We start from the raw sequence: 12587 nt of genomic DNA on the forward strand, positions 1-12587 counted from the left end.
CAGTGACCTGTATAAAATAAAAATTATGTTACTCAAGATTATTACAAAGAGTATTTTGAAAACAAAAATGTCCTAAATACAAAATGTTGTTCACACTTCTTCAAAGATTCCTCGTGTCCAGTGGTCCCAACAATTAACAGCCAATCTTTCTGAATGTAACTATTAAGTGCTTAGCATTGCAAAAGGGGTTATGGAAAATTACAAAAGGGTGCCATGTGCCTGTGCTCCCAGTGGCTTGAGAGGATGAGGCAGGAGGATCACAAGTTCATAGTCATCCTCAGCAACCTAGCTAGACCTTGTCCCTAAATAAAATATATTTTAAAAGGGCTGGGGATGTGTCTCAATGGTTGAGCACCCCTGGGCTCAAACCCTGATACCAAAAAAAAAAAAAAAAAAATGCAAAACTAAAAGATGTGGTTTATAGACTAGACCCCAAGGAGCTTACAGACTGAGAACACTAATCCTGATTGACCTAATCCTAAAGAACATACAAGCCATGAGTTCAGAGGAAAGATCTACTGGAGTTAGAGGAGCAGAGAGCTTCACGTGACTGGGCTGAGCTTGATTAGGCCACAGGGAAGTGTCGCAAGTTTCCAACATTGGAAAAAACCTGAAACAAAGCTACCCAGGGGGAAATGGTGTATTGGGTTTAGGACGCATCAAGGAAAATGGCAGATTGGACCAGAGAGTGTTATAGAATGAGAGAGAACAAGTTGGGATATGGAGGGACAAAGATGCTGTAGGAGGAGGGTTCTAAGAGTCAGGCAGCTGAGTCCCCAAAGAAAGGACACACCAAAATAAGTTGCTCCCTGTACCCAAATATCCAGCTGTCTGCACCCAAATAGTCAACTGTCCGATTAACAAATTTGGTAACCAGCTGATGAAGTAGTTGTGAGGAGAAAATAAAAATCTATTTCCAAATGTCTTGGAAACTACAATGAGGGAAATAGATATGGCTCATCATTTTAATGCACTTTTGTTAAATAATGATAACCCAGAGATAGAAGTGATCTTTCCCTCTTGAATTTCTGAGTACATTAATTGCGGAAAATTATCCAGGAAAATGCATTTTTCATTCTTACTATTTATAGATATACTGAATATATAAAACATTTGGGAAAGCAAATAGTAGGGTTGCCTGCTTAGAAATTTTATGAATTTTGTTAAAAGATGGATCAATCAAATTGTAGGGTCAGCCAACTTCCCATTATCTTGAATTTTTTGGAGTTGGGATTCTGGGTTTTTTGTTGTTGTTGTTGTTTTTAATCTTTCCCCTAGTCTTTGAATGGCCGGCGCCAGGCCCATGCCAACCCCACTCATTAACTTGGTGCCATCAGTTTTAATGAAGCAGGAGGTTTGGCTAAGAATGGGGACCGCGAGACAGATGGATGACTGGACAATAATAGTGAAAAATGCATATTTATGGGCTTCTGCAAGCACAGATTATTGACTTAGTGTAGCTTAATGGATTCTATATTTTTCAAAATTTTTTTCCTAGTCATCTTATAGAATTATTTTTCAATTCTTATATGAGCTTCAAAAGCTTTCCCCCATGGTTCATAATGCCTGTTAAATTGCTGGAGGATTATATGATTTTAATGTACTATTTGTTTATTTATTTTTTGACAAGTGTCAGTTAAGATTTTTTAAAGTCTATGCATGCAAGTAAAGCCAGCGGGAATGAAGTGAACCCACAGTAAAACCTGGGAAGTTGTCAACAAGCGTGTGTGGAAAGGTAATTTTGGTGCTATCACGGTATCCATCTCTGATCAATGGGGACTTCTAAGTGATAAGCGCTTATTTGTAGGTGTAGCCATTTCTCTAACAAACCTCCATTTAGTATATTCTCTAGGTCTGATTCCATTCAATGTGAGCCTACTGTTCTCACCTCAATTTAGAATAAGCTAGCTTCAAGCAACTCTGCCCTAGGCCAGAGACATATGGACAGAGAAAACTGGACAAGAGAAAACCCAGGAGCAGAGCCACCTTACCATGTGGACCATTGGAGGGAGACATCCATGAGTATAGCAAATGACATCTTGAGAATCTCTCTTTGGGGTCTGAGATGCTCAGCCCACTGCTAGATGTAATCAGACAGCAGATTCCTGGCCAAACTAATAAAAACCTTCAGGTTTAAGGCTGAAAATAATTTTGTCATGGGAATGCCTAAGTGGTTTTTGAACTTGACAGGTGTAATTGAAATGGATGCTGGGATCACATGGGGAAGTCTCTGGACGCTGGGTTAACAGCGCTATTTCATCTGTTTGGTCCCCTTAGAGTTTCCATCAGGACTTCCCTGAGGAAGCAGAAATACTCTCTCTGGCAGCGTTGAGCTGGGATGTACTGTGTATCCAGGACTAGGAAGGAGTGGCTGTATGGAATATAGCTTGGCAAACTGTAGCCCACAGGCCTCTTAAAGTTGCTCACCGAGTGCGTTTCTTGGTTCCAAAGTCTCATTTTTGAATGAACAGCCATTTCAGAGCCTTAGGAACCAGGCCTCTTATGTGGAAAGGGGAACTCTTATTCCTTCTAGGACTGGAACATTCCACGAGTGATTTTTCAAGTCTCAGCGTTGTGCTCTTACAACATCGTTGAAACCAAGTCAAGGTGAAGTGAAGACATTTAAATGGAAATATTTATTTTCTTAAAATAGAGCTTAGTTTTCCCTCTCCAACTTTGAGAAGGAATTTGGGGAGGAAAAGAGACAAGACGACAGGAGAAGTTGGACATTCATTACAAATCTGGGGAGTCTGTGCAACGCATCCTGGTCCGGTTCTGGTTCAGGAAACCTCACATCCTTTTTTCCACTCAGATAGTTCTCTGCCCTCGCAGTGTTTCTTCCAGCCTTGCCTAAGGAGGAGGGGGAGCAGGAACAACAGACAGAAATGTGACAACCCAAGTATTCTTATACGAAAACTCCATAGAGAAACTTGGACTCCCCAAGTGGGTGGCCTGATGAGCAATGTTCACTAGAAACATTCCTCATTGATGACAGCGAGCCCTACCTGAGCACATGGCTCATGCTTAACCCTAGGGAAGAAGTTCTCTGCTGAGTCATCATGTAAGAGACATGCAAGAGCCGTTCTCTCATTGATGCTCGTACTCAAATTCCTGTAAAATGTTACTTTAGCCCTCCAAAATCTTATCCAAATCTAGAGAAAAATCAAGCTCCCTCTTGTCGGCTGGGCGAGCCTTCCTGGTTCACATTACAAATTATCTCCTTCTCCACTATTTGGACATCTTCATGTAAAAATGCAAGCTTCCCTGGCTCAGTGGATCTCTCCTTCCTGCGCTCGTGCCTGCTTCTGTGTTCCCTGAACACCCAGCCACACACTGATGGAGAAGAGTCACTTAACAGTGTCGGACCACGCTGCAGAAGCCGGTTAGCAAAGCCCACCACAGTCGTGATGAACAGACATACTACAGGTTTTTCCAGGGAAGCCCAAGTTTCCTAGGGAAAGGCTCTTACCAATAGTCCATCCCTTGAGTCTCTTTAGCAATTTTCTTGGCACAGATAATTGCATCTGTGAGGTCGTCAGTGATTAAGGCTGCAAAAAGAGGAGATATGAGAGTCAGGTGAGACAATTTTTTGGAGGGGGACTTTACATCAGGTTTTCTTCATGTTCCTCATTGTTTTGGGAACTAGAGGGTTGGAAGAGCTATGGCTTCAGCTACAGAGCCATGCTAATGTTCTGCTTCTTGACCGATGAAATACACAACCCCCCACCTCCAACACAAGACCATACCCATCTTTTGGGTTGCCTAAAATTTCAGAAGGATTTTGGGGAAATGCTTTAGAGACAACAAAACAAGAGAATGGTTTTTGCATCTTAATGAAACACACAAGTAAGAGGGGACAGTATCACATTTTTCTCTATTCAAGTTAGTCTGACATCTAAGAACTCTTTATAGTTAAAAATTAAAGTTTTATCTATTGCCATTTAGATTTTTTTTCAAGGTGTCTCCAACATGCAGGAAAGTTGAAGTTTTAAACCAAATGCACCCATCTTTATTGCTTCTTCCATTGCTTCAAACCAAACAAATCTTTCAACAGACATGTATGCATTGACTTCAGTATCATTCCTCCTTGCCTGGAAGGGGTCTCAAAATCCTCAACACAAATATGACAGAAAAAGTCAAATAAATGTAAAAAGTTCCTCATCATATCTGTTGGAAGCTGGATTCTCCAGGGGCAAAGGCTGGGATGGGATGGGGGTGCAAAATCTTTATTAGATATTCACACCTGTGAAAAAATAAAGAGGAAGCAGGGCCAGGCAGGGGGACAGGTCCACTTGTGATAGGAAATCAGTGAAGCTAAGGGCCACCTGGCCAGGAGCCCTGGCGGGAATATCGCCCATCTGAGTTGCTCATGTGGGACCCAAAAGTCTGTGTCGATCCCTCTGCCTCCCTCAGTCCCAGTGTGCGCTCTCACCTTAGTTGAGGGAGCCCTCTGCAGCTAAAGCAGACCCCAAAGAAGGAAGTAGGTGGACTGTCTGCTCATCACACAAATGCAGCTGGGGCAATATGTCTTTTCTTACAGTGGGACCATCGCTAGGACCACCATGACTGCCCATCAAGAACAGAAAAATCCAAAATCCAACTCGATATCATTTTAATTTATCAATTAAGCAATTTTTTTTTTTTAAGAGAACTAGATAATGAGTGATGTGGACAAGGGCGCAATGAGAAAGGCACTCCAGAGCACTGGCTGGCGAGAAGAAAACGGGGACTCTAAGATTTATCTCCAAAGTGGTTTGCTGTCATTTTATTTATAAAAGTTCGGATGGAAACATCTAATTACCTCATACTAAGGTTGTTGAAATTAATAAAAATTACTTCATATATTGAAATAAGGAATGATCAGAATCAGGTGTTCACAGGATGGTTCCTAATAGAGGGGAAATGTTCCCAGGGTAACATTAAATTTCCAGTACTGTAATGATATTTGTTGAGAGTTGCACTACCTAATATGTCAGCCACAACCACATCTGACTGTTTAAATTCAACTCATTTCCATTAACAGATGAAAGGATAAAGAAAATAGGGTATGTACTGGAATATTATGCAGCCATGAAAAGAAGGAAATCCTGACATATATGACAACATGAATGAATCTGGAGGACATTACACTAAGTGAGAGAAGTGAGACACAGAAAGAAAAATACTGGTGACCTCACTTTGGATTGTAAGTGTAATTACACTTGTAAGTGTAATCCAAAAGTTGAACTTAAAGAAGCAAAGAATAGAACAGAGGTTGCCAGGGGCTGGGATTGGGGGAAATGCATTGATGGTTCAGAGTTACCAACTGTAAATCATAAGGTGAATCAGCTCTGGGGATCTAATATGCAGCGGTGAGGACTGTGGTTAATAATACTACATGTACTGTATACTTGCAGTGGTGAGTAGATCTTAAATATTATCACACACACACACACACACACACACACACACACACACAGGGTAACTATGGGCGGCGATGCATATGTTAATTGATTTTAGTAACCATTTCACAATATACACATACACCAAACTATCACACTGTATACATTAAATATATAGAAATATGTAATGTCAATTATTCCTCAAGAAATCTGGAAGTAAATTTTAAAGTAATACATAGTAAATTTAATTAACCTTAAGTACAATTAAAATGCTATTTCCTCAGTTGCTGTTTCTACACATTTCACTTGCTTTATAGCCACTCATAGCTAGTGACTCATATTGGATAGTGCAGATGGAGAATACTGCCATCATTACAGAAAATGATAGTGGAAAGCACAGGTTTAGGAAAAAAAAAGATAGTCATAAATTTACAGCATTTTAAAGATTAGCTCTTACGAGATCATTAATCCTCTTAAATCTTTGCTGTGTATTTTCTAAAAGATTTTTATAATAGAAATGCCTTATTCTTATTGTCCTCCCCAAAAGAAAAACCTCACACCAGCCTAAATTTTTTTTCATTTCACCAGAGCACTGCAATACCAAATTATTCTGTGAACTTAGTTCAAAGTGGGATTTTTTTCCTTGGGCATACTGGTTTAGTTAAGCAAGGGTTCCTGCATACAGGATACTATAAGTTAAGGGAGTTAATAATATTATAAACATTTTTATTTACCTATAAGCAGATTCAAATTTGTTTGGCATGGGATTCAATTCAGATTACTTAGAAGTACTGTATTTTGCATGCATTAGCACCTGATAGGTGCCGAGATACTGTAGCTCCTGTTTAGAAATGGTTGGGCAGAAGTCCTAGGAAAAGGAGGATCCGAGAGATCTCAGGGAGTGGAAGGGACATGGATTGTAGTCAGTGAAGACGCAGCAGATTGTATTCTGATATTCCAGGACTGGAGCACATCCCAGGGCTTGGACCTGGGGCAAGGCAGTTTGCTTGGCTGGAGACGCCCTGTAACGATTCATGGGCGGCTGCAGGGATGCAGACCCAGGAGGAGAACACCACAGTGTGAAGGTTTTTTGGTTTTTTTCAGTGTCCAACTTTGTTATAGCATTTCATTATGCAAATGAGATGTTTTTAAAATGCTACTCAGGTTTGACTGGATTTTCTTAGGAAAGTGCATTAAGAAGATGGAAACCAGGAAGGAAATGAACCTAACACGGTGCTGAAATGTTAAAACACAATGAAATCGCCACAGAGGGGCAGCAGAGGGGCAGAAATGAGCTCAGACAGCAGGTTTTTATAAGGGTTCATGCCAGTAATTGTTTCTGCTCAATTTACTTTAAATAGACAATTCTGCCTAGTCAAAGATGAATAAAGAAAGGGTTCTGCTGGAAAGCTAAGCAGTATTAGAGAGAACAGTTTATTCTCCCACATCTAACAACAGAAAACAGCAACAATCTATTCAAAAAGAACTACTTTTATTTTTTTTTTCAGTTAACTTAGTTCTATTTCAAAATCTGTCTCTCCCCAGCATTGTCTTACCTCCCAACCAAAATATAGTTACCCTGCCCATGATTTACAGCTCTTTCTCCTCTCAAAAGTCACAAACGCCAAGTCTTACACCATACTGATAAGAAATAAGATTAAGGTAAGTGGATTAGATTAGATAGATGAGTCAGTAATCTCCTTCTTTTTTCTAAATACCTCTTATTTTAACAAGGCCTGTGGCTGTTTGGAGAAAATAAAGATTGCCATTAGGCCAGGAATTTTGTAAACTGTGTGTACATATATTTATGTGTGTGTACATATGTATGTGTACGTGTTTAATTTATACATACGAATATTGGCTTAGTCTGTCTTCTGTGACTCTAACCAAACACCTGAGACCAGGTAATTATAAAGAATAGAAGTTTATTTGTCTCATGGTTCTGGAGGCTGGGAAATCCAAGAAAAAGGTGCTGGTATCTGAGCAGCATCATGTGAGGGTCTTCCTACTGTATTATAACGAGGAGGAGGGCATTACATGGTGAGACAGAGCCAGCATGTAGGCTAGGATCCCTTTGTCTCTTCTTAGGAAGATGTTAATGCCATTATGGGTACCCTGTCCTCATGACCTCATCTAATTTTAATTATCTCCCAAAGGCTCCATCTCCAAATACCACTCATACATGAATTACGTGAACATTTGGGAAACACATTCAAACCATAGCAAACACAGCTTTTCAATATCTGGCTAAGCAGTTTAAAGAAGGTAGATAGGAATTTTAGGAATACAATTTGGAAAGGGAAGATATATAATTTCAGAAATGGGCAGGAGGTGCTTATATACTATCCATACATTGATGCTGCCATTTCTTATAAACTCACCCTAATGCTAACTGGTTCTCAACGATCCAACGATCTTAATTTCCTAGAACCAAAGACCACCTTGCAGATGATCGGTAATAAAGAAGACCATCTAGCAAAGATCATCTTGCAGATAAACATTTTCTCCAAGCTTCCTTCATTTGGAATTACCCTGAACCAATGATAAGTTAGTAAACTGCGTGTAAAGTCAATCATGTCCATGATGGAGTAACTGATTTTCCTCCCCTCTGGACCCAGCTAGAAAAATTGGAAAAAAAATCTAGGAAAAGAATATTTTTAGATATTGAACAACTGACAGTGCAGAGCCATGGTCCTCGAGAGACAGAAAACAAATGAGGTGACTCTTGGGTTTGCCAGGACTTGCTGCTCTGAGGAGACCCAGGAGGTAGACCCAGGCAGGGGAGGGCAAACTAGGTGGAAACAGAGGTCAGAGGCCATGGCGGCTGGGATTTGTGGAGAAGAAGATCTTTACAAAGCTGCTCCGAAGAAGAGCATGGGAAACCTGGCAGGGGCACCACCGAGCCTTTGGCAGAAGGTTCACTGGGGTATGTGGGGGTAAGGCTCCATGAGCCTAGGCAGAGCCCAGTTGACAGAGCTCTCACACAGGGCTGGGGGACGTTTTGATTTCTGAGGAGCTAGAGGGAGGAGACCTTCCTGAACCCTTAGAGCATGCAAAAAAGACACAAGACGAGAGCCATGTGTTTGGTAGTAGGACCTAACTCTCCATACTGTGAAGACTACTCTAGGATTTCTCTAGTGAAGTTTAAGGGCTTATCAAAATAAAAATCAGCTGGGCTGTCTCAAAACAAAACAAAAAAGGCTGGGGATGTGGCTCAGTGGTTAAGCACCCTTGGGTCAATGCCCAGTACCAAAAAAACAAAACAAAACAAAACTGATTCCCTGTCCTTAACCAGGCAAGCCAAGAACAATGGGACATCTGTAACAACTTGAGAGGAAAATAAAGCCTATCAGCATAGAATTTATACATATTAATTTATACGTATTTTAAAAAGACCTTCAAAAATGAAACTGAAATAGAGACATTTTCAGGCAGCAAAAGCTGAAAGAGAACTTACCAGTAACGACAACCAAATAGCTAAAGGAAAATCTTTAGGCTGAAAGAAAATGACATCACTGAACTATCTGTCTAAATGAATCCACCACAGGAATTAGCAGAGTTGGAGGCGGTAAATATGTGACAAATAAAATGAAATCACACTTGTCTAGTCACCATTTTTAATTTGCAAGTGCCTGCTGGCAATTTCTATGCTAATGAGATTGACCCAACAGAGAGGGGATGCAAAGTCACCCAGTAGGAAGACACCTTTTGTTCAGCAGACTGGAAACTGGAGATCCCAGCCTTTGCAGACGCTAAATAAAGTTTCCATGTATAAAAAGGAGCAAATCTGTTTTGACTAAATCCAGAAGGAAAAACTGAGATTTAAAGGAAGAAAGTGACGAGGAGATAGATTTTGGCTCCCAAAACAAATATTCTAATTAAGGCTTGATCAATACTCTTATGATCTGCCTCAGGAGTCATGAGCATTCTGTATTAATGTAGGAGTAGGAACAATTTCCTAGATAAATTAATGTATCGTTCAATCATTCATACGTTTAAACACATGAACTAATGATTTTATATGTGGCAAAGAGAAATTAAAATACAATTCATTTCCCATTCCCAAAGAATTTGCATAGAATATTTTATGACTCTCTGACTTTACCATTGTTCCTCATTCTTTATTCACATAAATATTTATTGAGCACCTATAATGGCCAACCACCATTGTAGGCCGTGAGGATGTATCAGTGAATGAAATAGACACAACCCCTTGCCCCCATGGGGCTCCCATTGTAGTGAAAGAGTAAGCAAGAACATCATCCTCTGAACTCTTTCTGCCTCTTCAGTGGCTCTTATATTTGGCCCTTTCTTCCCACCCTCCCAGCCATAACCATCTTTCAATTGCAGTGCCATTTTGCTGGCTTCTTCTTTAATCTATTTTATGCCCTTGTAGGCAGATGAATCTCTCTTAGGCAGGGCTTCCTTGTCTAATCTCTACTGCTTCCTATTGCCGGAAGAAGTCAGTACAAGCTCCTCAGCCCGGCTTTCAGTGCCCTAGACGATCAGGTAGCATTTCCAACCATTCTTCCTGGAATCCTCTTCTACATTCCCTTTATTCCAGTTGAGGAGAGTGTCGCACGACTCCAGACCATACCCCAGCCCTTCCCACATGTTGCTCTTTTCATTCGGTTTTTCCCTTTGCCTAAAGGAACTCTTTTCTAACTCTGAACACCCAACTCTTGTCTTTCTTCCAGTTCCAGGTCAAATAACATTTTGTCTCCAGAACCTTCCATGATTTTCTCAATAACACTTTCCCGTGAAGCCTACAGCAATCAATCCACACCTGTTTACAGTCATTTCTTTAACCCTGTGTAAGCACAGATTCTCTTTTCTCATTGCCTAAAGCTTTTGTAAAGCAGGACTCGTGCCCAAAGCATCTTAACATCTTCCACGCTGTAACACAGGTTTCCTGATGGACTGAGGCGGAAGAGTCAGAAGTGAATTCTGGTTTAAGTTCCGTTGTTTAAGAAATGTAGAGAGCGTTCATTTGTTTCCTTCCACACAAAGAAGCTCAAACTGCCTTCTTGGGGAGAATTGTTCATGAAAGGAGCTGGCAAAGACCTTTCTCTTTCTTACCCAAAATATAAGATGTCTTTATATAGAAAATGGCAGAACTGTGGTCTGTCCATTCCCCAGATTTTGTGCAGGGCTTATTAAAAAAAGTATCTTAGAAAGAATAAGTCACCTTAGGACCAGTAGGTCACAGGGTCTTAAGTGACACCTTGGGGGACTAGTGAATAATTTACCAGCCTAGAACAGATCTCTTGGCAAATCTGAACTCCAGATTTGTAGTTAAAGTGGAGAATGGGTGGCTGTTCTACCATCAGCTTTCCTGCCTTTGTCTAGGAGGATATTTTTGGAAAACCAAAACTGTACCTGAGCAGGCAACATGACAGTGGTTCTTCTCCTGCAGCTTTGCATCTCGGCACCACGTGAAACTATTTATCTGAAAGATGCCATAGTCAATGCTGCCGTCATCCAGGCCAGTCTGAGCTGTGGTGTTGTAGCGGCTCTCATAGTACGCCATGCAGATCCCTGGGGGGAGAGATGTCCAGACAGGCCAGTCAGGGGAACAGCATCTAATCACCTCCTCCTAGTGACCTTGGGGGACAGGCAGGGCAGGGGGTATATGTGAGGGTCACAGGAATGGCACAGGAGGTGCAGGGATGCTGCACTTGAAGCTGCACACCCAGTCAGTGGCTGAGCCCAACCTATCCCCAAACCCAGGTCCTCCTCACACCGTGCCAACAGGGGCGGCATTATTCTCCCCTTCCCTTGCTGACATTACAAATACAGGCCTCCAGGAACAGGGAGGGGAGCGGGGAGAGGAGGCCGGGAGAGCAAGCAAAGAATCTGTGAGGACCTAGCTGTCACCTCCAGGAGGGGCAGAGCATGAAAACCCTGGGTGTAAACAGAAGGGAGTGAGGATGGCACCTGCAACAGCTCAGGAGAGAGGTCAAGGATAGAAAGAGAAGAAGGATGAAGAAATCTCACAGTTTCCCAGGCTAAAGCCCTGGTAATTGTCCAGGCCGGCCCGCGCGAATACTTTTGCCAGTTTGCAGCGAGTGTAGATTTTGGAGTCTGTGACTGTGACCAGACAGCCAATCAGGGACAAGATGCCAGCAGCCTTCATCCCCAAGGCTGTTGGAGGCAGAACCTGTCAAAGATCAGGAAACCAGTCAGACAATCGGGATTTATCCTAAGATCCCACCTGCCACCAACAGGAACTTTCAAAATCTAGCAGCCACGGCCATGAACAGCCCCAGCTAGGCACCTCCTTTCACTCTTAGTCGTTCAGAACTTCCATCCCCGGGAAAGAAAGAAAATTCAGGGAAGGAATAGGATTGCAGGGTCCTGTGCTTTCCTGCGCAGTTACTTTCGGGTCAAGGCTGTGTTCCTAGTATCTGACGAGCAAAGAAATGAGCCCTCCTTCATTGACATTGGGTGGAAATCACAGGGGTCGTTTCCAGGATTCCCATTTTCTATGAATAGGAAAAATATAGAATACAAAGTGTGAAGCATTCCCTTTATATGCAGAAACAGATGCCCCATTGCAGCCAGAGAGGAAATAGGCAGGGGCCTGTGTGGACAGCCTTTAGATTTATCATTTGGGGTTTACTGAAAGAAGAAGATCAAGTACCTTATCTTCATTCCATTCTCTTTGCTTGATGCCTTTCCAAATGTGGAAATGCTGCTTCAAAAAATGCCAGTCTTTTGCCCTCTATTGCAAATATAATGTTTCTTTTTTGGTTGGTGATGGGGCATTCCTTTACTACTGCCCCAGTGGGGTCTGCAAAAAATTCTGGTGTCTGCTGGGTGAGGTGTAATCCCAGAGGCTTGGGAGGCTGAGGCAGGAGGATCTCAAGTTCAAAGCCAGCCTCAGCAATTTAGCCAGGCGCGAAGCAACTCAGTGAGACCCTGTCTCTAATAAAATACAAAATAGGGCTAGGGATGTGGCTCAGTGGTTGAGTCCCTCTGAGTTCAATCCCTGATATTCAAAACAGAAAAAAAAAAAAATCTGGTGTCTGGTGAACAAGTGGGGAGAGATGACAATAGGTCATGAGAGAGAGGTGTTGGTTGGATGGGAGGGGCTATAAAGAGACCCTTTATTTAAGATGGGAGTAGGACCAAAAGCTCCATCTGTTGCTGGCTACAAGTTTTCAGCAAGATCTTCCTCCCTTGAAATAACATGTCTTCCCCAAA

The 12587-nt window shown here is 41.8% G+C and overlaps 1 protein-coding gene across 1 annotated transcript; it reads right to left on the bottom strand.

Annotated features, from left to right (window-relative positions):
* Positions 1-2780: 2780 nt before the first annotated feature.
* LOC143379472 (lysozyme-like protein 1) lies at positions 2781-11517 on the bottom strand. Its single transcript, XM_076832103.1, has 4 exons — positions 11379-11517; positions 10761-10919; positions 3470-3548; positions 2781-2850 (listed from the first exon to the last, which is right to left on the bottom strand). Exons 1-4 carry the CDS (start codon positions 11515-11517, stop codon positions 2781-2783), a joined length of 447 nt encoding a protein of 148 aa, XP_076688218.1.
* Between the last annotated feature and the right edge of the window lie 1070 nt (positions 11518-12587).

This window comes from Callospermophilus lateralis, chromosome 13 (assembly GCF_048772815.1).
Source record: "Callospermophilus lateralis isolate mCalLat2 chromosome 13, mCalLat2.hap1, whole genome shotgun sequence".
Lineage (NCBI taxonomy): Eukaryota > Metazoa > Chordata > Mammalia > Rodentia > Sciuridae > Callospermophilus > Callospermophilus lateralis.

What these genes read in the sequence shown, in the direction of transcription:
- LOC143379472 (XM_076832103.1), bottom strand. Translation starts at nt 11,517, where the DNA reads ATGAAGGCTGCTGGCATCTTGTCCCTGATTGGCTGTCTGGTCACAGTC. An exon ending in GGGCTTTAGCCTGGGAAACT is followed by an intron (nt 10,920 to 11,378) that starts GTGAGATTTCTT and finishes CTCTCCCCCCAG; the next exon opens with GGATCTGCATGGCGTACTAT. An exon ending in ACTCAAGGGATGGACTATTG is followed by an intron (nt 2,851 to 3,469) that starts GTAAGAGCCTTT and finishes CCTCCTCCTTAG; the next exon opens with GCAAGGCTGGAAGAAACACT.